The 25,134-nt window shown below is 41.1% G+C and overlaps 3 protein-coding genes across 4 annotated transcripts in view; 2 read left to right on the plus strand and 1 right to left on the minus strand.

Moving 5' to 3' along the window:
- Window positions 1-1,348: 1,348 nt before the first annotated feature.
- LOC131452455 (kinase non-catalytic C-lobe domain-containing protein 1-like) lies at window positions 1,349-5,060 on the plus strand. The gene is made up of 3 exons (XM_058622384.1): window positions 1,349-1,480; window positions 2,355-2,495; window positions 3,120-5,060. The coding sequence occupies exons 1-3, from the start codon at window positions 1,349-1,351 to the stop codon at window positions 3,429-3,431; spliced, it is 585 nt and encodes a 194-aa protein (XP_058478367.1). The 3' UTR covers window positions 3,432-5,060.
- LOC131452456 (kinase non-catalytic C-lobe domain-containing protein 1-like) lies at window positions 3,264-9,405 on the plus strand. Of its 2 annotated transcripts, none has more exons than XM_058622385.1 (8): window positions 3,264-3,359; window positions 5,957-6,081; window positions 6,241-6,612; window positions 7,551-7,683; window positions 8,259-8,381; window positions 8,626-8,685; window positions 8,770-8,828; window positions 9,017-9,405. In XM_058622385.1, exons 3-8 carry the CDS (start codon window positions 6,524-6,526, stop codon window positions 9,018-9,020), a joined length of 468 nt encoding a protein of 155 aa, XP_058478368.1. In that variant the 5' UTR covers window positions 3,264-3,359; window positions 5,957-6,081; window positions 6,241-6,523; the 3' UTR covers window positions 9,021-9,405. The 2 variants fall into 2 exon arrangements, with proteins under 2 accessions (XP_058478368.1, XP_058478369.1); XM_058622386.1 differs by having other exon boundaries at window positions 8,773-8,828.
- Window positions 9,406-17,014: 7,609 nt separating this feature from the next.
- Window positions 17,015-25,134, minus strand: part of LOC131452459 (sodium- and chloride-dependent creatine transporter 1-like) — a 10,249-nt gene continuing 2,129 nt past the window's right edge. Inside the window, exons 2-13 of the mRNA XM_058622390.1 lie at window positions 23,987-24,118; window positions 21,682-21,949; window positions 21,298-21,430; window positions 20,706-20,840; window positions 20,512-20,615; window positions 20,283-20,407; window positions 19,721-19,833; window positions 19,367-19,504; window positions 19,126-19,228; window positions 18,942-19,042; window positions 18,600-18,770; window positions 17,015-18,520 (exon numbers count right to left, since the gene is read on the minus strand). Of these exons, the coding sequence (XP_058478373.1) occupies window positions 18,413-18,520; window positions 18,600-18,770; window positions 18,942-19,042; window positions 19,126-19,228; window positions 19,367-19,504; window positions 19,721-19,833; window positions 20,283-20,407; window positions 20,512-20,615; window positions 20,706-20,840; window positions 21,298-21,430; window positions 21,682-21,949; window positions 23,987-24,118 (1,631 nt within the window). The 3' untranslated portion in view covers window positions 17,015-18,412. The remainder of the gene's footprint in view (window positions 18,521-18,599; window positions 18,771-18,941; window positions 19,043-19,125; window positions 19,229-19,366; window positions 19,505-19,720; window positions 19,834-20,282; window positions 20,408-20,511; window positions 20,616-20,705; window positions 20,841-21,297; window positions 21,431-21,681; window positions 21,950-23,986; window positions 24,119-25,134) is intronic.

Here is a 25,134-nt window from a genome sequence, read left to right on the forward strand (position 1 = left end):
TGTGTTGGAGAGACACAAGGGGGAGGGGCATCTTTCTGTCCGTCATTAAGGTTGTTTTCGTAACATTAGTTCATGTTTCCTGTTTTTCCGTAAAATGTTGAAAAAACGAGCTGGAAGAGGGAAACAACATGTTTACATTAGAGAGGGGGTGGAGCCTAAAGGCCAAACTATAAGTGGGTGGGTTTTTCTGGGCAAATATGTTCAGGCAAGCCGGTCAGAGGTCAAAACATCAACAGTGAGGTGTCCTGATAAAAATGATAAATGATAAAACATAAATGTTACATATCAGAGAAAAAAACCAACACATTCAGGCACCGCCCCTTTCTGATCACATAATAATCTTATTTATTTTATAAATATTTTTCCCTTTAAGAGAAAAAGACGACAGACTCAGGGTCAAATAATAACAAACAAACAAACAAACAGGAAGAGGAAGTGGACCACTTCCTGTGATGTTTCAACAGGCCAGCAGGTGGCGCTGCAGACATTAGAACTTTACAACATGTGCTTTTGATTTAAATTCATTTACATTAAATAAAATAAAACACGATACATTTTTCTTTGATGTCATTAAATCATTATCATTTCAACAAACTCATCATTTTAATCTGACGTCCAATTTTTTCCTCGCGATAATTAACTCCAGAAAAGAAAAAGTCATTTTGACAAACGACAGTCTGATAATCAGACTAACGACAGTCAGATTATCAGACTAACGACAGTCTGATTATCAACAATATCATTTGATCTTTATCAATATGTATCAAAATGGATTATTGATCACGGTCAGATGTCACAGATTTGCCGTCGTCATGGCGACAACTGAATCCTGGCTCTGTGATTGGTCGACACAAACTTCCTGCGTTTCCTCTTCCTCCTCGTTCACCTTCACCGAGAACATTAACTCGTCAACTCAGTTTAAATTTTCATTCCCACGTTAAATTAAACAACCGACTCATTTATATAAAATAAAAAAAAGTTAAACTTCCTGTTTTTTTTTGTTTCTTCACAGTTTGATTTTGACGGGAAAAAAACTCGACATCGTTTTCACTTTGAAAGGAAAAGGAAATGAAGGGAAAAGACAGAACGAATAAACAAATATGCAGACAAGGAGACCTGGGAGGGGAAATCAGGACTCCCTTAGACAAACCCAGATCTGTCATGACCCACTTTCATGGTTTCCTTCCTGGCTCTCCTTCTCTCTCCATTTACCAAATACCTTGAGTCCAGTGTAGGGAACAGAAGGTTTTTTACAGCGATGTATTTGTGTACTTTGCTCATAACCAGAGTGAGGTGAGCTCTGACCTTTATCAGTGGGAGGAGGAGGAGGAGGAGGAGAAGGGGGAGGATGCATCACTCCTCTGTGGCTGCTTCAGCGCTGGGTCTACAGATAGAGCCTGTCTCGTTTGTTAAGGATTATCTCGGACACGTAAATGTACTCGTTCCTCCCGAGTTTGACAACACAGGCAGCACGTTTGAGGTGAGCAATTCTGAATATACTTACAGATTTCCAGTCAGCTGCAAACAGTCACAGGCACCTGGCGCCGTGTTTGCTGAGGGAGAGGAGCGTGTTGCTGGCACTCTTTCGTCCTCCAAATTCCCCCATCACAAGCCAGCTATCAGTCAGTGACAAGGTCGTCTCTGGGGTCACTTCAGATTGATAATGTGATACAGGTAAAACGAAGTAGGGGTGGCAAGCAAAATATAAAGTCATTTACAGTGATTTACACTACACGTATGTGACTACACTGGATTTCAAAATAAAATCCATGTTAGTTTTGTTTTCTGTCAAGCTACACAGTGTTCACACGCACAATACACTTTACTCCTCTTAAAGGAATACTTCACTGATTTGCATTTAGCTTTGTATTACTAGAATAAGGGTAGTATTTTGTATGTATATATTTTTTTTTAAATTGTGTGTCCCAACCTCAGTTTCCCCTGAGTTGCAAAAAAACTAACCCTATTCTAGTAATACAAAGCTAAACGCAAATCGGTGAAGTATTCCTTTAACTTTTCTCTCTTTCCACCCCAAGTGTTTCTCTCAAGGGACAGTTAGAGCATGGCCACACAGCATAGGCAAAACAACAGTCAAAGCCAGCTGAGCATTTACTCTTCTATTTTACTGGTTACATTCCACTTCAATTGTTGGAAGTCATCATTATGTCTTAGATGTGGATTCAAAAGCACCTGCTTCAAATCCACCGCAGGCAAAGGCCTGACCATAATATCCACTCTGTGTGTAGCAAAATGAAACAGAAGATCTATCATAAATACACACACGGGGGATTCTGTTTTTTCTTTTCTTCTATAATCTGTTACAGATTTAGACGTGTTTTCTTTTGCTGCTGCAGGGTCATGTTTACTCGCTGGGCTCCACACTCTCCGCTGCGCTGAACTTTGTCATTGAGCCGGAGCTGGAGGTTATGCTGGGAGAAGAAATTCAGAGGTTGCTGGAGCAGATGCAGGACGAGAAGCCCGAGGACAGGCCGCTACTGCAGGTACGAAAATCCTGCTAATTGTTCATTGTTACTTGACTGGTTTTGAATAGAATAGACCGAGCGAAAATAAGGTGAAATGTAAATAGACATTTGATGAGTAAAAAAAATAACAGCACAGAAGTAAATTTATCAAGTTAGACATAAATTTAACATAATTAGACATAATTTACTGAGATTCTTTACTTGCCAGCATTTGTGGTTCGTGTGGAAAATGTCTTTACCTTGCAAACAATAAAACATTTCTTAGTACAGCATTACATCACCATCTGTTTTACAGTCAGATTAAAGACATTCATTTAAGTCTTCTTTCTTCTATTGTCGAGCAGCACTCTTGAGCAGCATCAAGTGGAAAAGTTGCACCACTGCAAGTTACATGGTGTGGAAGTGTTTGACAATAGGTCTTATAACTTAGAGATGCAATCTCTGTTAATTTACAGCATGATTCTTACTGGAATCATATGTTACAGTAATAACGTGAATATAAACTGCGTCCTTACGTCAGGGAAGCTAACACCTGCAAGGCTTCTTCTCTATGTCTTTTTGTATGAAAGACAGCTTTCCTAAAAGAGCATAGAACATAATGTAATATGAGCATTATTTGTCTTTTTGTCTTTGCACCTGCAGGACATCATATCGCTGGCTGAAGGACAGCTTTCTCATACCTCCTCTGCAGCTGTGTGCCGAAAACTATCCTCCATTGGGCGACGGGTGCTTTCCATTGAATCGGAGGCATCATGGGAGGCGAGGTGGCAGCATCCTAAACCCAGATGTCTGCTCAGGGGACTGAGCTCAGATGATGATGCCAAAAACATGTGCAGTGGCAATTCTGTTACGGCAAACGGTCTGTCCAGAAAACAGGTACATGACAGTGATGTTCTGGAGGAAGAAATCATTAAACTGTGCAACACCGAGGTGCTGATACTGTCTTAGATGAGCTATGCAGGCCATTCATGTTGATTTGCTATTAAACCTGTCAGTGTCAGTAATTATTTTAAACTTATTCAAATACAGAGGCATTTCCCACACATTATTGCTCTCTGGAGCACAAAAGCAGTATATGAATAATGTTTTGTCATTTCTGCTTCATTCTTGCATTTATCGAAATGACAATGAGATGTTTAGTTGAGATTGTTTTTTACATTAAGAAAATGGCTGAATGCTAAGAATGTCCTCTGCTGGGATTCCTCTCTCTGGGCTGAGGATATGGAAGGAGATGAAATGACCTTGACAGATGAGATGGAGCTGGAGAGCCCAGCAGAGGCTGAACAGGGTGAGGGGGGGTGCTTAACCGCTCCTGCTCCGTCCCAGACTCCAACAACCCCCCCTGTCTTTCCCCTCCAACACAAGGAGACATCAGTGTACCAGTGTCTGACCTCACTGAATCCTGAGCTGCAGGTCTGTGTGGAGTAAACAGACTTCAGAGACTCAACCTCAAACTCTGCTTGTAACAGTTCCGTGTCTAGCTAGAGCATCAGAAATGTCTAAACCTGAGATAATGAGAGCTCTTAAAGGAATACTTCACCGATTTGCATTTAGCTTTGTATTACTAGAATAGCGGTCGTATTTTTGAAAAGCTGTGCTTCCCAACTTCAGTTTCCCCTGAGTTGAGAAATATCTTCATTCTTTTCTTTGTTACGTGGCCACCAGTGACACTTGTGTGGCCACCCAGTTTAAGGGAACTTCGATCCAAAGTGGTGTTTTCGGACAATGTGAAGAAATACCTGGAGGAACAGAAGGCGCACAACAATGTCTCACATTCCGCTTGATGATAAGCAGTTTCCAATGCGTGTTTTAATTATTTCTGCAGATTGTGAGAGTGGAACAGTTTGGTTTGGAGGCTTCATTATTATCCTCCTTAGCCGTATGTGGACCTGACTCTTTGGACCTCCATCCCTCTGAGGATCCCTCTGTTTTGAACTTTGACAAAAGCAAAGGGAAGAGAACCCTGCAGGCTGGGTCTCCTCTGGGCCTCCTCTGGGTCTCCTCTGGGCCTCATGGCTTACCTCTACACCAGTATTATTGATGAGAGTTTAAATTTAAAATGTGTAAGCCATTGCCTCTAGTGAGGTTGTATGTTTTGTGGTAGTGTTTCACAGGGTTGGGAATTCCTGTTATCTAAGTTCTGTGTTCAATTATTTATCCTTACTGTTTGAATGTGCCTGACAAAGGGATGTAGCCAGATAATCACATGATTACTCTACACTGAAGATGTTTCACAATAAGGTACAAATCTCCTACAATAAGGGCTTGCGTTTACTCTGATCAACAGCAACATTTAGTATTGCTGTCTTGAGCTAAAGCACATATTTTAGCTGCAACATTTGTAAATAAAGCTTTTCTCAAACCCAGGGGCCATAAAAGTGCCACCATTTACACAGAGGGGCCATTTATATGCAGAAAATCCATGCACAATTCCTGATTCAGTAAGTTTCACATTTAAGTCATTTCATGCCTACTATTAGTTCTGCTGAACAAACTCACATAAATAAAACCCTTCTTAGATGTTTGTTTTCTGGTTTGTGCACAGAAAATATACAGTATGCAAAACACTTATGAAATGAGCTATCCATAAAAAAGATAAACGGGTACATGCAAAACGTTGCAGATCTAATATCCACATGTACTTGCTTTATCTGAAGCGGACTCCAGACACATATGCATTTGCATATTTTCCTTCTCTGCCAAATATACAGAACAGAAATGCACTCACTCAATGGACATCACACTTATCACTGGACAAACATGGCTACCAGAGTAATCATTGTTGTTTATGTATACAAGTAACTCAATACTGTGACTTCAGGCCATACATGACTGAATCATACATTACATGAAATGTAATGCACATCATTATTTACGATTTCATAGTAGGACATTTGATGTGGAGACACGTGATGTGTTGAAATTGTCTCTTGGGAAAAGTAGTAGCGATAACAGTGACGTGGCATAACTAGTATTTTTAAATAAACTTAGATTCTAGAGAGTTTTCATTTAATGTTATTTATTTATTTATTTAATCGCACAACTTCTCATTTTACACGTCATTGTATGACTCCCCCATACTCAGCCCATGAATCCAAAGTTTGGATTCATTTGGATTCTAGATCTTCCACACATATTCTAAGAGTGCTTGAGGGGAAATTCTGAAGAATTGTGCTGTGGTTATCAGGGATGAGGACAATGATCATGTGGTATATAAATAGTAATAGAGTAGCGGTTGTTTTCACGTCACGTATATTATATCATATTTACTTTCATCACAGAAATGCTGCCATGGAGGGCTACATCCAGCAGTTCCTGTACACCTATCGTTTCTTCTGCTCTGCTGAGCAGTTGCTACAGTTCCTGATGGACAGTAGCAGACTTTTGGTCGTTAAAAACGGAAGCTCAGTGGTAGAGCGAGCCATCTTTCAACTGGAAGGTTGATGCTATATGCTGTATGCTTTTCATTCCAGAGAAGGTCTGAACATGTCAGGAGACAGTGAAAAGATCTTCCATCGCTCTTTGGACCTGTAAACAGATGGACTTCACACCCAACTCCAGGATCGTAGCTACATTAGAGAGCTTCCTTAATACTGAGGTACATACAACATAGAACCTGTTACACAACACTGCAGTTAAACTGACTGTATATTATGATAGTAGCATGACACACAGTAATTATAACTTGTGGCTCCTTAATGTAATTAAAAGAAAATGTTGTTTATGTAATTGGAATGTGGTGGATGATCCTCATCAGCTTTTAAGGATCTCCAGAGTGATGGATCCCTCTGCATCCATATCTAAAGAGAAGGCCTTCTCCATTGCTGCAGCTTTGCCTGTGCCGTCCTACGGCGCTCTGGTGAACGACACAACCAACGTCTACCTGCACAGTGAGGACCTGCAGCAGGTATACGATACTCATCCTCCAAACGTTTGGTACAACACGCTTGCACTAGTGTTGTTGTTTCTTTGAACCACTAGAGGGAGACACGACTCTACAAATGCATTGCAATACACTGATTCATCTTCTTTTTTTTTAAATGCAGGGAATGTTCCAAGGATGTCATCCAGTTCATTTCCTCAACTCTAGAGTACAAGGGATCAGAGACAATGTGTTAATCCCAAACGGGTGAGTATGTTGTTTCCGGCTTCAAACACTGACTATTGACTTTACGGTGGAACAAGGTGTTTTAGTAAGTCGCTAAGCCACTACATGCTTTTAGAATACCGCCAGCGCTCCACAGCATTTAGCGCCTGGTACTGGTGTTCAGATGCTTGTGCTAGTGTCAAGCATGTTGATCCAGTGTCGCTCCACAGTAGTTCAGCTGGTTTTAGTCTTTGTCTTTGATGTAAAGTACAACATACAAAATATTTAAAGTGTCAATGTCACCACTAGAGATTAGGATGTACAGATCTATAAATGTGTAGCTGTTATGTATATATAATAGGGATGAGAATGGGTATCAGTCAGTATCGGTATCGGTGCAATACTGGTCAAAATCAATGGATCAGATATTGAACAGATAGAAATGTCAAATCCTATATATCACATACTTCACTATGCACAGACTGTAAAAATGTCAATGTCAATCATTTTTGCTGAGTCATGTTTGGGCTGTTTGTTTGTTCTTTATGGGAAAACAATATTTGTTACACAGTTGGAGAATTGTGTCTTTGAAATGACTCAGATGTGTTGTTATCAGCTACATACATTCATAAATGCTCTAATATAACTGTATCGGACTGATATTGATATCGGTAGATACCCAAGTTTGTGGTATTGGTATCGGACACAAAAAAGTGGTATCGTCCCATCCCTAATATATTATGTATAATATCTATATAATATATTCAGTGTGTGAAAAACAATTGTGATCACAGTGGGAGGGACACTAATGCTTATTTTCACTAACATCTGTTATTGATAAACAATATCATTTACTCCAGCGTTTACTTAAACCCGCATAAAAACAATGAATTCACTGATTAATTCTGGTCATAATCAAGTTATTTTTTAGCCACTTTTTCCACAATTTTTCAGCTCTGTTTTTCCCCTTCCCATATCAGGAACGTGTCACAGCACATCCCGCCAGCAGGGGGCAGCAGTGTGCAGGTGTATGAGGGGACTCCCTCAGACAGCCACGTGCAGCAGCTGCACACATATGCTGACAGTGTCACCAAATGGATCTCCTCGGAAATAGTTATGTGTGACTCCACCAGTGACTTCCCCCTATATGTGCTTTCTGATTCTTCTATAGAAATGTACTATAGAGCAGAAACCTGACTTTTTTTCTAATGGCTCTACTTTTGCATTTCAAAAAGCAGCATAGGAAAAAAAAAATGTGTTGTGTTATTTTATGGGATGCTTTTTGACCTCCAACCTCTTCCTCATACTTTCATATCAATACTTTGAATCCTTCCATACTGATATGTTCTCTCACATATTCTGTTTCATTCATTTTTAGAATTAAACATAGGTTCTGCGATTGTTGTATTTTATCTGGCTGACACACCTTTCCACCTGAAGTTCAACTTCATTTTTCGTCGTAAAATGTATTAAATTATAAATTATAAATGTTTTCAGGTCAAATAAAAAAAGAAAAATCAGCAGTCACAGTGATTCAAATGCAGAACAGTCCACAATGCTCTGACAATAGATGGTATTTTCCAGTTTAGTAGCTTCATGATGTAGTCTGATGTAGTTTAACAGTATTAGGAGCTACGAGGGTTTTTGCATTTTGCCTTTTTTTTTATCGCTGTTGTCTTCTTTCACAGGCACAAGTTACTTTAGTGACTAAATATTTATGGATGGGAAAACATTGCTATGAATCGAGGAACTTTGCCACCACCATGCAGGTCCTTGGAGGTCTGGAGAATGTGACTGTCAGGCAATTACCAGTAAGGCTGCATCTCGTAAATTTCCCCTCAAACAGATTCTGAGTTGTTGAATTATGTCAGATGCCCTCGAGCTAAATGTTTTCTTCGGCTGCGGTGGAACTAAGTTGGTGTTTAATTAGTCTTGCAAATGAGAAATCATCGTTAATGCGTTTAAAGTGAGGAGGAATGTGGCCAAAGAAAAGAGGCAGTTCACAGAAACTCAAAGTATTAAAAGAATGTGTCTTCATTTTGACGCTGCCAACAGGTTTGGAAACATCTGCCTTCCAAAGTGTTTGAGATACTGGAGGAGCTGCGAGCTGTGCAGGTGTGTGTGTATGTGTGTGTCTGAGCAGTTACACACTATGGTGTTTGTAACTGAAGCTTATATGCTGATCACATGTGAAACCAGCAGCTGGAGATCGGCGCCTTCACGCTCACGACTGGAGCGTACAAGTGGAGCAAGCTCAGGTGAGAGTCCAGATCCTTTTGAGATCTGAAATAAGGTAGTGTTGGTTTGAGGCGGTGGTTACAGAAAATACACACGCACACCTGTAAATACACACGCAGCTTTTCCACATAATGCACGTTATGACGCGTCTTCCAATTTTGTGTTAATTAAGTTTATTACATAAAAACATGTTCATTGTCTTCTTTAGGTGAAAACGTGATTCCAGAACCGGAGGAGGAAGTTGAAACGAGAGGTTCAAGATCTGCGCCCTGCGTTTCTGTCGGTACCGGCGGCTTTAATGCCGCCTCTGCTGTTTCAGCACCCACCGCTAAGTGGACAGCTCCCCGCAGACGGAGGCTTCTACTCGCAGCTGCAGCCGCTCCATCGAGCGTCTCTGCCGGCTGCTGTGCACCCAGCTCTCCTCCATCCACGCTTCTACTGAACTGAACCCTCTTTCCATTTTCTCACCACAATTCCTGTCTAGAATCTAGACTATTGTTCTCTCTAAAATAGAGGTTGTGAATTATAAGTGTGATGCACTATCTAAGTATATCTAATAATGTATATGATGCTAATAAAATAGTATAAAACTGTGAACATCCCTTCTCTCCCTTCATTTGTGCTGTCTTATTACTTTTGTCTTGACTCTGTGAGAGAGTACATTTGGCCCTGTAGATATTTAGGTAACATTTTGAAGCTGAAGTTAAGTCTAAGTTTATGTGTATAGACCATTGACAAACAACCAAAGATAAAAGCGAATAATGAGACATCAGAGAAATGCGAGGACTCAGGACAACAAAACGTCTATCTTCATTTTCATATGTCAGTTTGGTTGAAAAAGTTGATGGTGATGTTAACACAATGCTCACAACAGCTGAAGGGAAGTGAAGCAAAGCCACAGTCAAAGATTTACTGCAAACCGTTGTAGCTATACTTATCTGGGAACCTCTTGTTCAGAGAAATGACTTTAAAATACTCTGTGAGAGACAGTGTACTTTTCTACAAATGCTGCTGTGAATATGCCAGTTTTTACTAAGTTTCCCCCAGTAAATGATCACATGTTCTATAAACATTAAAGAAATACTGTGATAAGATGGACATACGCTGTGTCGCTCAAATCATGCTTCCTTTTCCTGTCTATATTTCCAGCCACATGCCTGTTTGGATGTGTTCAGTAGCGCCTCACACTCAAAGTACATCTAAAAGACAGTCACATACTGTCACCTCCCACCAGGAGGCACAGTTATCAAAGGAGATGGTTAGAATTCCATGCGCCAGTATCTGCTATAATGAGAAGAACATTACTCATTTAGATGATTACTGGACCATACATTCATTTATACAGCACCAGACAGTGCAAGGCCTCAGTCTGCAGCAGTAACTGGAGTAGTAGTTCCTGGCACTAATAGGAGGACAAAGCGGTTGGAGATGGATGAATGGATGGAGACAGTGTGGAAGTTTAAATGTAGAATTAGCCCTTGGATGACTCATGAATTGTGAGGTCAGTGAAGGAAATGCTATTAGATGGAATACTCTGAGAACAGTGAAAATAATATTTACACTCTGTTTTCATGTTAATATTTTTTTAAATCTTTTTTGCAGGATGGTTTTGGCTCCACATGAAGAAAGTATAGAACTGTTGTCATTGCTCACTCTGCTTATGAGCATTTTTTTATTTTCTAAAAAGAAGACATGACCAGTTTGTGAAATAGAAATCCCAACACTTTTGGCTTCATACAAAGAAAGAATAGTCCATGTGTGGCCTCTTGTCATATTTCAATCATCTAAAACCTTTGCCTGTAAACCTTTCAAAGTATTTAGTCTAACATTTTATCACGTTATCATCCATTTAGCAATAAAAGTAAAGATACAAGTCTCAAAACTATGCTTATTGTCGCATAGATTTATATTATGACCATTTTGAGTGAGTCATTGGGGACAGTGGTAGAAAACTGTATCAAGTAGTACAAATACTGCTTTGTAAGATATATGAAATATACATTTATAAAATACAATGAATAGCTAGGGGCAAGCAGACAAGTCAGGCCCAGATTTTGGTACTTTTATGTGTGAATCATTTTTCCACTACTGCTTAATGCTTAGTTTCTTCTAAAACTTTTTTTTAGTTTATCCCTCCGGTCCCTCAGGGACCATGAAGATGTTTGAGGAAGACAGTGTAGTGCTTGTGTGTGTGTGTGTGTGTGTGTGTGTGTGTGTGTGTGTGTGTGCTCACTCAGCACGTATCCCCCCTCCTTTCACACCCGTGAAAGAAAAAGATTGCATTTACATGTAGCTCAGCCTCTGACGCAGAGTTCATTGTCACTTGTGCCCAAATCACTGAAGTTAACGATGAAGTTGTTACAATTAGTCTCTTTTTTAGAGTTATCTTTCTGACTGACACCAAGTGCAGTGAAGGAGAGAGCAAACACAGCTTGTTCTGAAAAAGTTTCTCTCTCGGTGTGCTGAAGTGAGACAGTAGGCGCGCACACACACACACACACACACACACACACTGATGCACCTCAGGTCACGTCAAGCTGCAACAGGGGTGATGTGAGCTACAGACGCCTCAGATGCATCAGTATTTTGTAAATCAGATACATTTTCACTTGTACTCGTCTGTCGCACGTCACAATAACAGCAAAGACGAAGCTTGGAAGAGGTCGATGTTGTTTCTCTTCATTGCAACAAGCCAACAATGATTTTCTAATCTAAATAAACACAATAACAAAACTTGTCTTGATAAGGTTTTGTGTTCATTTTCTGGTGATGACACACACATGACATCACCAGAAGTCAGTGTCTTGTACTTTTGTTCCTTTTTTTTACCCCAGACATAAACATAAATCCTGCACACCACCACTTGGTGGCAACAGTTTCAAGCCGTGGCTGGGGACAGAGTGAGGAAAAATAAAATCAGTATAATAATGTATTTTTCTAATTTTGTCATTTAAATAACTGTAATGAAATCTGATATCTACAGTGAGTGTGTTATTCAAGGTCTTACTCTGCTCCTCTGCTGTAATTGTGTTCTGTAAATACAAAAGTAAAACAGCATCTTTTACAGGACACATATCTGATAAACTAATGGCTGGAAAAAAATCACCAGCAGGTGACTGATCGTTGACTTGGTGGTTCTAGTTTAGGGTGAAGGGAAACGGACCGCTGATCAAAGAGCCGAATGAAAACGGGTCTTATTTTACTGACCAGTTTTGAATATCACTCTAGCCTCTGGTCAAGATTGCAATTCATCCAGTATTTCAGTTAATATTTGCAGATAATGACTGTGGTTTGTGTTGAGTCCCACAATATTGCTGCAGATTAAAATACAAATTGAATGAAAATTAAATAAATAAATAAATGAATACACAACTCATTTCTAAACAATACTATAAACATATCTTCTTGAAGCACTAATGCTTACAATCTTTGCTCTGGTGCTCGTCTGTGAAGCGTCTGAACTCTCCCTAACCTTTGTCCTGTACCACACGGGTTCTGTGTCATTGAGACACAAAGAATGTCTTCAATAGCAACACTTTCCCTTCAAAGTGAAAATGTTGCTTTTTTTGGACACATATTGGAGGCTGGATTCCCGCATCTCCTTCCTCATTTCTGTCACACAGTAGTTAATGAATATCACCCATAGGCGTGTGTGTGTGTACAGTATGTCTGAGGGAGACGTGGGTGAGGAGGACAAGAAGAGACACAGAATCCCTCTTCTTGTCTTTTTTGTCTGATTGTGTTATTATAACCTTTATTTCACCTGGAACGCCTCTTTCAGAAGTGGGTTCAGGCCATGACTGGCAGCAACACACAAAATGAGAGTCAAATTTGTTATGTGACATTTATTTAGAATAAAAATCAAATACAGAGTGATAAAATATCTTCATATAAATATACAAAGTTTACAGCATTTAGCAATGAAGCAGCTTAATGTTATTCAGTTAAAACATCAAGGCGTGGTCGGTCACTGGTGCTAATGCCATCTGACATCGTGTAACCCTGAACAGATCATGCAACAGCCATCCACTCACACCGTCACACCTACAGTTCATTTGGAATGTCCCATTTGCTGGTTAGAAAACACTTGTTAAACAAACAAACAAACAAAAGCAATTCACTGGGCTTCATTCCAACAGGTTTGAAGTTCACGTCTGCACTTGTTGTTTAACGTAATCATTTACTGTGGCAGTGGAGGCCTTTTTTCCATGTGTGTTTATTTTCTAAAGCCCATTCATTGTCAAGGATACTTTTGACAGCATCAGTTATGTAATTCTATCAATGTTTCTGAGATGTGAGATCAGAGTTGAAGGTGCAACAGACAATATCACGACTATTTCTTTCTTTCTCTGCCAACTTACTGTCCTTCATCATGAATCAGGATCCAGGCCTGGAGACTGGAGGCAAGAGGAGAGGTTACGACTTCATTATGTGTTAACACTGCACCGGTTAACACCCTTCCTGCTCACTTTGTGTCATATTCATTCATTCATAGTCTTCTGCTTTACCCTCGTTCAGTCCTGTAGGTTTTAGCTGTGCTGGGTGAATTGATGATGAATATCCCTCCTTTAGCTTCTCTTGTATTATTGGAGAGTCATAATAAGCTTTGGAGTAAAGCATGACTTAGACATTATGCAGCTAAGCAAAAAAAACAAAAACTGACAAAGGCTGAAGGCACACATTATTATATAAGATGACTGACACTCCCAGAGTTTCGAGGCATCATCAACACTTTAATGTTGCATGCTCCTCATAAAGGCTAAGTTTGGTTTGATCAGGGCTAATGGTGCACTAATTAAAGATCCAATGCTGTTTAATGATATGTGTGAGCTCTGGGTCTTTAGACACGGCCAGGGCTTTTCCTCTGATGACACTGCTTATACTGCGCATGCTGTATTCTCCTAAGGTTAGGGTCCCAGATCATTGTGGAGGTCACAATACAAAATAACTTGATTATGAAAGTCAGGAGAAGTTCAATAGTGGAAAATCATTTATGAGAAAAGGAATGGGTATATATAAGGTAAAGGTTAAAGGTTAAAACCCTTATATACCACCTTACTTTGTTCTGTTGCGTTCTGTAATGACAATAAAATGATAACAAATGGAAAAACAGGTATGTGTGTTTATAAAATTCAGCGTTTTCTCTTTTGAGAGGGATTATCCCGTCTATTCAAGCATGCTGACATAAACTGTATGTACACACACACGCACACACACACACACACACTCCCAAACATCATTCCATCCTAAATTAGCTGCATTAGAAAGTGCTCACGTGATGAGGTTATGTGTAAAACTATGAGTCGACTCAGACACAAGCGGCAGCACATCTGAGCCGCTGATGGAAGCTCTGGCTCTGACATTCTATATCTAACTCCACGCTCATGCTGTGCTGGGTTTACGAAAAGGGACATGTGAGGGTTGACTTTTTTTTTTTCTTGTCCCATCCTCCTCCCACCTCCTTGTCTCCGTTCTGATAAGAAATGTATGAAAGACCTTCTTTCCTGATGGCAGTGGAACTCGGAGATAAGCTGGCCAATGAGGTGGCTTCTCCAGGGAACAGGGAGTTCTCACACTCCTCACATACTGTTGTACAGAAGGGATGAAGGTTGCAGGTGTGTGTGTGTGTGTGTGTGTGTGCAGTTGGTATTCTTTTGTGTTTGTCTTAACTTGCATTCCTGAGCTTTTTTGTTTCTCATGCAACATTGTCACAGCATAGAAAAATACAGTACCTTCATTTAAGTTTTATCAAACTTGGAGCCTTGACGTCATGAAGCATTGCTACTTGAGTTTTGTTTGTCTAGTTTGAGTTTGAGGAACAGTCTAAGCAGGTCAGAGTAGGTGATAAATCATCAAGATGAAATACAATTCCTCCAAAATCAGCCCTTGAATAATCGATTGTCCGTGCATGCTGCACAGTTACCTAAAAAGTTTTCACATCTGTGCCAGTGATCCTCTGCAACAAACCCAGCTTGAATGGAAATTTCAACTGAATTCCTTCAGCTTTGCCGCTATTTTCCAAGGTTGTTGTCTGCATTACGGGAAGGTAATGAGCTGTCAATCAAGTGACCAGGGTTTGATTCATGAGCAGCGTCCAGGAATGACAAAGTTATTGCTCCAATGAAACCTGGGCTGCGATAACAGCTGATGCTTGCAGAAAAAGAAACAAACAGGCACATTTGCATCACTCAGGTTCTTTTTCTTTTTTTTCTCTTCCCCTCATGTGGCTTCGCTGAGGCAAAAGGAGACAAGGAGTGTGTGTGTGTGTGTGTGTGTGTTTGTATGCTTGAGGAGGCAGTCTGTGACCGTCTTAATACACCCCCTCTCTGCTGGATGCACCTTGTGTTCCTGACACTTTCTCCCATTATTAGATACATTGCTTACTGGCCTCACACACACACACACATGCATGCACACATACATTCTTATACTGTATACAAAAGCACACACGTGGCCTAATGATGGTTTGGGAGAGGACAGATATGATATATTTGTCAGGCAAACGTTTCAACCTATAGCTAGTGTGAAACATCAAGATGAGGATGAGATGTTCTGTGAATTTGAGAAATGTCTCTTTAGTTTAGCTCTGAAGACCAAAAAGATGTGGACAATTCAAATGACACCACTTTATGTCTCAGCTAGCAGTACAAACTGTTTTGTGGTCAAAAATGATCCTAAATGTTGCAAAATATTGAACAACACACCTTCAAAACCTAATTACCCAATTTTAATGTAATGCCATTATATACATGTGCTCACTAATATGCAAAAGTACCGTTAATAACCAACCACCTTACCCCACATGCAGGTTCAAACCTGACCTCTAAAAATCACACACTACTCCCCGGTATTAAGAGCCTCTGGCTGTATATATCAAAAAAGTCATAGTTTAGTATGTCGTCCAAAATGTGACGAAAAAGTCATAGTTTAGTATGTCGTCCAAAATGTGACGAAAAAGTCATAGTTTAGTATGTCGTCCAAAATGAGACAAAAAAGTCATAGTTTAGTATGTCGTCCAAAATGAGACGAAAAAAGTCATAGTTTAGTATGTCGTCCAAAATCACTCAAAAAAGTCATAGGTTAGTATGTCGTCCAAAATGAGACAAAAAAGTCATAGTTTAGTATGTCGTCCAAATTGAGACAAAAAAGTCATAGTTTAGTATGTCGTCCAAAATGAGACGAAAAAAGTCATAGTATAGTATGTCGTCCAAAATGTGACGAAAAAGTCATAGTTTAGTATGTCGTCCAAAATGTGACGAAAAAGTCATAGTTTAGTATGTCGTCCAAAATGAGACAAAAAAGTCATAGTTTAGTATGTCGTCCAAATTGAGACAAAAAAGTCATAGTTTAGTATGTCGTCCAAAATGAGACGAAAAAAGTCATAGTTTAGTATGTCGTCCAAAATGAGACAAAAAAGTCATAGTTTAGTATGTCGTCCAAATTGAGACAAAAAAGTCATAGTTTAGTATGTCGTCCAAAATGAGACAAAAAAGTCATAGTATAGTATGTCGTCCAAATTGAGACAAAAAAGTCATAGTTTAGTATGTCGTCCAAAATGAGACGAAAAAAGTCATAGTATAGTATGTCGTCCAAATTGAGACAAAAAAGTCATAGTTTAGTATGTCGTCCAAAATGAGACGAAAAAAGTCATAGTTTAGTATGTCGTCCAAAATCACTCAAAAAAGTCATAGGTTAGTATGTCGTCCAAAATGAGACGAAAAAAGTCATAGTTTAGTATGTCGTCCAAAATGAGACAAAAAAGTCATAGTTTAGTATGTCGTCCAAATTGAGACGGAAAAGTCATAGTTTAGTATGTCGTCCAAATTGAGACGGAAAAGTCATAATTTAGTATGTCGTCCAAAATGAGACAAAAAAGTCATAGTTTAGTATGTCGTCCAAATTGAGACAAAAAAGTCATAGTTTAGTATGTCGTCCAAATTGAGACAAAAAAGTAATAGTCTAGTATGTCCTACTATGACTTTTTTGTCTCATTTTGGACGACATACTAAATGATGACCTGGAGAACTCGCAGAACCTGTAGAAAACCAACACATGGGGAGAAAATGTAAACTCTATGTCAGCTGGGATTAGCACCAGCGTCCTCCATGACCTTCATGTGGACAATAAAGGGGTATAAGATGAATGAGTGACTTCACTTGTTCATCAGAAATAGAGACAAACAAAGCAGTAACCATGGAGACGGATCAAGTGTTAATCTGCTGTTTTTATTGCTGAAGAAACTACAATGATCACAGTGGATTGGAACATGTGACCCTTGCAGGGTCAGAGGTTAATGAAACAAATGACATCATCAGAGAGTGACTCGTTAGCATCTCGTTAGCGTCTCATTAGTGTAAATATTACTTATAATCAATAACTTTTGTTTTGCTGCAGTCAGAAAGACAACATAAACAGGAAGTGACACTGTTACAACAAAGCGTGGGCTGGGCATAAAGACAGACTCCTCCCACAGTCGCATCCTGCTGGTGGCAGACGGCAGCGCGGACATTTACTCATTTAAAATATGAACGATCACACATGATCAATAATTATTGATAAATCTGTGAAATGTTTTTTTAAAGTGCAGCAAACGACGTCCTCGTAAATCCCACCCACGCTGTGTGACTGGTTGCTAGGAGTCAGTTGTAGACACGCCCCCACAGACGGCTGATGGCGGGAAAGTGGCGTCAGCTCGACATAGCGACATAAGGCGGAGCCCTCCAGCTCCCATCGGGCCACCAGGTGGCGTCACCACACTGACGCGGGACACACTGAGGACATGTGACTCATCATCACGTCTCCATGATGACGCATTTTTATTCATCACGATCTTCGTTTGTTCTTGATTTTGGATTAAACGTGTCGGTGAGGGGAGGAGCTCTGTGGTGGAGGGAGGGGCTCAGGGAGGGAGGGAGGAGCTCAGTGAACATGATTGGCAGCTGTGAGTCTGAAATCAGCGTCTGTTTGGCACTTCAGTTGACCTGAGGGGGTGGAGCCTGAGGAGGGGCCAAAGGTCAGATCCAGTGAGATTTCAGCCACAACAACATTAAAGTGCATGAGATGTCATTTCTTTTTCATTTTAAAGTAAATTATTCAAATATCACAGATCGGCTCAGTTTCATTCACCAATAATCCTCCTCGGTGACATGCATGAGGAAACTGAAATCTCACTGGAACCTTGAGTTCAGACCCGAGGTCAGAGGTCACGGCTGGTGATTGATGACAAGAGCAGGAAGACGATCGATCAGATTATTGATCAACAACAATCAGTGAAGTAAAGTGCATTCAGTGGTCACGTGACCCCCACTGAGTTTGGCGTGGTCATGTGACCATGTCAGCCTCTGCTGAAAGTTTCCTTTGTTTTCCTTCAAATCATTATATCATATATCAGATTATATCAAATCAGATTAGATTACATCAGATTATGTAGATTATGTCAGATTAGCTCAAATCAGATCGGATTAGATTACATCAGATTACATCAGATTATATTAGATTATATTAGATTATATTAGATCAGATTACACTGATCATCAGATTGATTTGAAGCAACATCATTTTTCTATCTGATCACATGACAGAAAAACAGATAGTGGGCGCCGCCCTACATGACGGTCTCGGAGAAGACGACCCTGTTGTTGTCGACGCCTGGCAGGGCCATGTACTCCAGGTGATGAGCGCCCCACACTGGTGTGGTCAGGTAAGACCAGCGCTGCAACACACAAGTCAGCATTCAGGCGTCTGATTGGTTACATGGTGTGTGTGATGATGTCACGGTGGGCGGAGCTAACCTCAGCGAAGGAGCCTTTGGCTCTGAAGAGTTTGTAGATGAAAGTGAGGGGAATACAGAGCATGGACGAAAGCGCCAGGAACCAGCCGATCACCTCGCCCCACCACGGATACACGTACACGTTGTTGTACGTCAGACGTTTGTAGGTGATCAGATGAAACAGGAAGATGCCCTGCAGAGGGGGCGGAGCCACCACACACACACACACAACACAGTGGGTCAAAGGTCAGGTCGTTTTAAAGGTGGGACGCAAATATTTTCATCATATTTAAAAATTACAATGAGCGGAAACTCGTAACCATAGCGATGAGTGAAGTGTGTGTGTGTGTGTGTGTCCTCTCACCATACACACACATGGAGTCACAAACAACCAGCACCACTTGACCCAGAAGAACGGACGATACCCGATCATACGAGCGATGTCGTCCATGAAGCGGTCAGCACCTGCACACGGTCAGACCACAGGAAGTGACATCATCAGGTCAAACAGTGACACGTTCAACTACGTTCAACTATATGAGACATACCATAGACCCAGGCCACAACGACACACTCCCAGAAGGCCTGCCACAGCAGAGTCATTCCACTGGCAGAGTAATAATCAAACAACTGGAAGACGTACATTCCTCCCTGCACACACACACCCACACACACACACACAAACATCATCATCATTTAATGAACAAAACACTATGAAAATATTGGTGAATGAGTGAAAATTAAATCCTATGACATCATCATCATCATCAATGTGTATGTGGTCATCACCTGTGTCACCATGGAGATGTCGATGATGAAGCAGAGCAAGCAGCAGATCGCCACGGCAATCTCTCTCTTATAACGATACTGATAATGTCCCGGAAACAGATCCAGGATTCCTGCAACGAATCCTTCCACTCCCACAAACTGACAGACAGACAGACAGACAGACAGACAGACAGACAGACAGACAGAGTGTGTATTGATTTAAAACAGAGTAATTTAAATGAATATAAATGTTGATGATGACGTCATTAATGCTGGACGTTGTCACAGATGAACACATGAATCCCCTGAACGACCCGCTGTGATGTCATGAGGACAGTGTGTGGTGAAAGTGAAGGATTGTGGGAGGTTGATCACCTGACTGCCGAGGCCGAGCAGCAGCAGCATGATGAAGAAGAGCGCCGCCCACAGCGGCGACACGGGCAACAGTGTGACAGCCTTTGGATATGCGATGAAGGCCAGACCTGGACCTGGACCACAACACAGACATGACTGAACACCACTGATCAATGATTATTGATTATCGAGTTTGATCAAGTCATCCAGAAAAGGATTGATCAATGATGTAAATGTGGAGTTTTTATGCCCCGCCCAACTTTGAAAGTGACCCTGACGTTTGTAAATCACTCACTCTCCCACACCAAACCCCATAGAGAAAATCAGTGATTTCAGCTGGCAGGGACACAGGAGCTGCTGGTCACTGCTGCCTCGTGTGGTCACTTTGTGTCACTGAGTTAAACCTGAACGAAGGATATTTAAAGCCGAACTGTAAAAATAAGACATTTGAACTTAATGACGGAGGCAGCAGTGGATCAACAACTCCTGTGTGCTGTGATGTGAAAATCACTATTTTCTCACTGCAGATCTGATTCTCTGTGTGTGTGTGTGTGTGTGTGTGTGTGTGTGTGCGTGTGTGTACCTGACACAGCCACCTGTGAGATTTCCACTCCCTGCTCTGCAGCCATGAAGCCCAGAATGGAGAAGACGACAAAACCAGCAATGAAACTGGTTCCACTGTTGATGAAGGCGAGGATGAAGGCGTCTCTGCACAAACAAGACAAGCATGTCAGTGTGTGTGTGTGTATATGAATGTGCGTGTGCATGTGTGTGTGCGTCTGTGTGTGTGTGTGTGTGTGTGTGTGTTGTACTTGTGGCAGTCGTTGTTAAAGCGGTTGTAGCTCCCCAGCGCCGTCAGAGCACCAAGGCCGATGGCGTACGAGAAGAAGACCTGTGTCCCGGCGTCGACCCACACCTGTGCAGAGGTCAGAGGTCGAATGAGTGTGTGTCTGCCAGTTTTCTTCACCTTCTCCATATGAACACACACACACACACACACACTGACCTGAGCCTGGGGCAGTTTGGACCAGTCAGGACTGATATAGTACATGATTCCATCATAAGCACCAGGAAGAGTGACACCTCTGACCAGCAGGATGAAGAGGACCAGGTACGGGAACGTGGCTGTGATGTAGACCACCTGAGACACACACACACACACACACACACACACACACAGACCAGAGAGAGCAGGAGACGTTAAGTTAACTGTTGAATCTACATGAAGGGTGAAAGGTAACATGGTTTCGACATTCCCACGCTGTATACACACAAAGATGCCCTCAGTCAGATCTGATGACCCTGTGACCCCCATGACCCCCGTGACCCCTGTGCCCGCCTCCCTCTGCTGTTTGCCTTCATAAGAACCTGCGGCTCATTTTTATTGAACTGATTCAGTTTCAGTTTATTTTTCACCAAGAGTCAGATTTACCTTCACTGAACACACACACACACACACAGAGAGGAATGTGCTGTTTTAGCACCATGGAGAGCTACAGGTCCCAGGTGGAGTTGAGTTACAGTGAAATCACAGAGGAGGACATTATCACACACACACACACACACACTCACACACACACACACACACACACACGTACCTTCCCGGTGGATTTGACTCCCTTCCACACACAGAAATAAACAATCACCCACACGGCCATTAAACACAGCAGGATCTCCCAGTTCAGACGTCCAGGTTCATCCAGACCAGACGAGATGTCCAGCACCTTGTTCCTGGACAGACAGAGGACAGGTGAGGGAGAGACAGAGGACAGGTGAGCAGCAGTGTGTGTTGTAATGATGTCTTCTGTCTTCTTCTCGTCTCTGATCACTAACATGCTGCAGTTCAAATGTTGACAGAAGACTCAGTGAGGACAACATCATTAAATATTCATTTCTTCTTTTAATTCAACAACACAATCAACGTCATCAATGCCCCGCCCACTCCCACTTGCCCCGCCCCCCTGACAGAAGACAGAACTTACTCCCAGAACTCGACGATGGGTGAGCTTGCGTTTGCCAGCTGGGCACAGGTCATGTTGCCGGTGATGGTGATGTTGGCGAGGCTGCGGTTTTTACAGTCCTGGTGCTGGAAGGTCTCCACGCAGCTGGGTGTGTTCCATTCGTTATCACAGGTGGACCAGGGCAGAGTGGAGCTAAACGACTTGACCAGGTAGTAGAGGCCCCAGGCCAACACCATGATGTAGTAGGTGTTACAGAAAAACACGATGACCATGGAGGCGTAACCCAGACCTGAGGGGCGGGGACAGCGTGTCACATGACTCCCTTCATTCTGCACATACATGTTTCTATATGATTACAACATTTTGTCATCATTTTAGGTTTATCATGACTTTATTATCATGTTATTCACGTGTGTTTTTGTCACTTTATTAACGTGTTTTTGTGACTTTATTAACGTGTTCTTGTAACTTTATTAACGTGTGTTTTTGTAACTTCATTAACGTGTTTTTGTCACTTTATTAACGTGTGTTCTTGTCTCTTTATTAACTTGTTTTTGTAACTTTGTTAACGTGTGTTTTTGTAACTTTATTAACGTGTGTTCTTGTCACTTTATTAACGTGTTTTTGTAACTTTAGTAACGTGTTTTTGTCACTTTATTAACGTGTTTTTGTGACTTTATTAACGTGTTCTTGTAACTTTATTAACGTGTGTTTTTGTAACTTCATTAACGTGTTTTTGTCACTTTATTAACGTGTGTTCTTGTCTCTTTATTAACTTGTTTTTGTAACTTTGTTAACGTGTGTTTTTGTAACTTTATTAACGTGTGTTCTTGTCACTTTATTAACGTGTTTTTGTAACTTTAGTAACGTGTTTTTGTCACTTTATTAACGTGTGTTCTTGTGACTTTATTAATGTGTTTTTGTCACTTTATTAATGTGTTTTTGTCACTTTATTAACATGTTTTTGTCACTTTATTAATGTGTTTTTGTCACTTTATTAACGTGTTTTTGTCACTTTATTAATGTGTTTTTGTCACTTTATTAACGTGTTTTTGTCACTTTATTAACGTGTGTTCTTGTCACTTTTGATTATTTATCTAGAAACATTTAGCAAATCAAGCAATTCAATGGAGACGAGGACCCCTATTACAGTAAGTGAATGCAGGTGACAGCAAATCAATCATCTATCTCCTATCAATCGGAGGCCCTAACCCTTGTTACATCAAAAGAATGATGATCTCTTTAAATTTCCTTTTATTATATTTTTTTGCTAATTAGTTTAATTTTGTATTTATTTGTGTCTTATTATATTTTATTTTGGTGATAATGTTCTTTCATGTACTTATAGATAATATATCATTATTAGTATAAATTATTTCTTTAATACATTTTATTATATATTTAATGTTTTACATATTATTTTATCATTCCATGACAGTTGTGTGTCTCTGTTTCTGTCTATTGGACATTCTTTGATCATAGATGGTGCTAAGCTTCACTTTTAGCCCGCTACAGACCAGGTTTGCCCGGCAGCATAAGTTACCATGGTTACTTGGCTGGCATTCACATTAGCCACCTTGGTGGAACAGGGTTGAGGCTCAGATTGATGGAACGGAAACCTGAGCCACAGTTATGGCTTAGCCATGGTTGAGGCTTAGCCAGAGTCATAGTTTCCATGGTTACTGAGTTGGGGCTAATCTCAGCCTGTTTGATGGAACCAAACTCTCACTCATATTAGCCAGACTTGGCCATTTAAGCTTGGCTTTGCCTTTAGCTTACTTAATGGAATACCCCTCTGCTTCTGTTCTCCTGCAATTGAGTCCAAGATCTTGACTCCCGCCGTGACAGCGTGTTTTTGTAACTTTAATAACGTGTGTTTTTGTCACTTTATTAACGTGCGTTTCAAATAAGAGATTAGAGAAACTGAAGCTCCACATCATTAATTGTAACTCAGTTCCACTTCCTGTTTGTATGTGTGTTTGTGCACAGGAGGACGTGTGAGACGCTGAGTGTCCCACAGTGACCTCATGTGTAAATATATATTATTTATTTATATCACGTTTCTAGTTTGCTTTACATTTAAGTTTCACCATTCATCCATTCACACACATTCACTCCCACATCAATGTGCTGCACACATATTCCACACCCACTCACACACAGTGTTGAGGAAGTGTCTTGCCCAACAACACACTGGCATGTAGACTGGCAGAGTCTTGTTTTTACAGTCACATAAATCATGATAACAGATAAAAACCTGTTTCCAGGTCATGTTTAATTAAACGTTACCATGGTCACCATGTGATGAATTTGTGGTGTACTGCACCTTTAAAGAGCGGCGCGATGTTCCACACGTTGATGCCGCCCGCCTTCATGAACTGACCCAGAGAGATTTCCATGAAGAAGATCGGGATTCCTCCAACGAAGACGATGAGCAGGTACGGGATCAGGAAGACACCTGACAGACACACACACACACACACACAAACATTTCAGCTGCATCATTACAACATGTTGTGAAAACACAGGAGCTGCTGGTCCGCTGCTGCCTTGTCTGGTCACTTTGTGTCACTGTGGCAAATCTGAACAGAGGATTTTTAATGCCTAATTAACAAAATAAGACATTTGAACTTAGTGATGGAGGCAGCAGTGGACATTTTATTTGAAAGAACAAATACGTGATGTCACATCCTGCTGATTTACAGTCGAACACACACACACACACACACACACACACACACTCGACCACTGGTTCAAACATGTTCAGAGCTGACTGTGCTGTGAGCGCCCCCTGCTGCTTAGAACCAGCCTGACACACAGAGATAATAAAATCTATGGTCGTTTAAGTCTACGATGTTTATTTATGTTCACATCTTTATCTCAGAGTTAGACAGAAAACTGTAAAACACTTACTCTCCCACACACACACACACACACACACACACGACAGATATACACATCCATGCACAGACAGACAGACACACACACTCACGCACAGACACACACACTCACGCACAGACACACACATGCACAGACATACACATGCACAGACACACACATGCACAGACAGACACACACGTGCACAGAAACACACGCACACACACACACATGCACAGACAGACACACACATGCACAGACACACACGTGCACAGAAACACACGCACACACACACATGCACAGACATACACATGCACACAGACACATGCACAGACACACAAATGCACAGACATGTGTATGTCTGTGCATTTGTGTGTCTGTGCATGAGTGCATGCACAGACAGACACACACATGCACAGACACAGACACACACATGCACAGACACACACGTGCACAGAAACACACACGCACACACATGCACAGACACACACGCACACACACACATGCACAGACAGACACACACATGCACAGACACACACGTGCACAGAAACACACGCACACACACATGCACAGACACACACGTGCACACACACATGC

The sequence above is a fragment of the Solea solea genome, unplaced genomic scaffold, assembly GCF_958295425.1.
Source record: "Solea solea unplaced genomic scaffold, fSolSol10.1 scaffold_83, whole genome shotgun sequence".
In the NCBI taxonomy this organism is placed as follows: Eukaryota; Metazoa; Chordata; class Actinopteri; order Pleuronectiformes; family Soleidae; genus Solea; species Solea solea.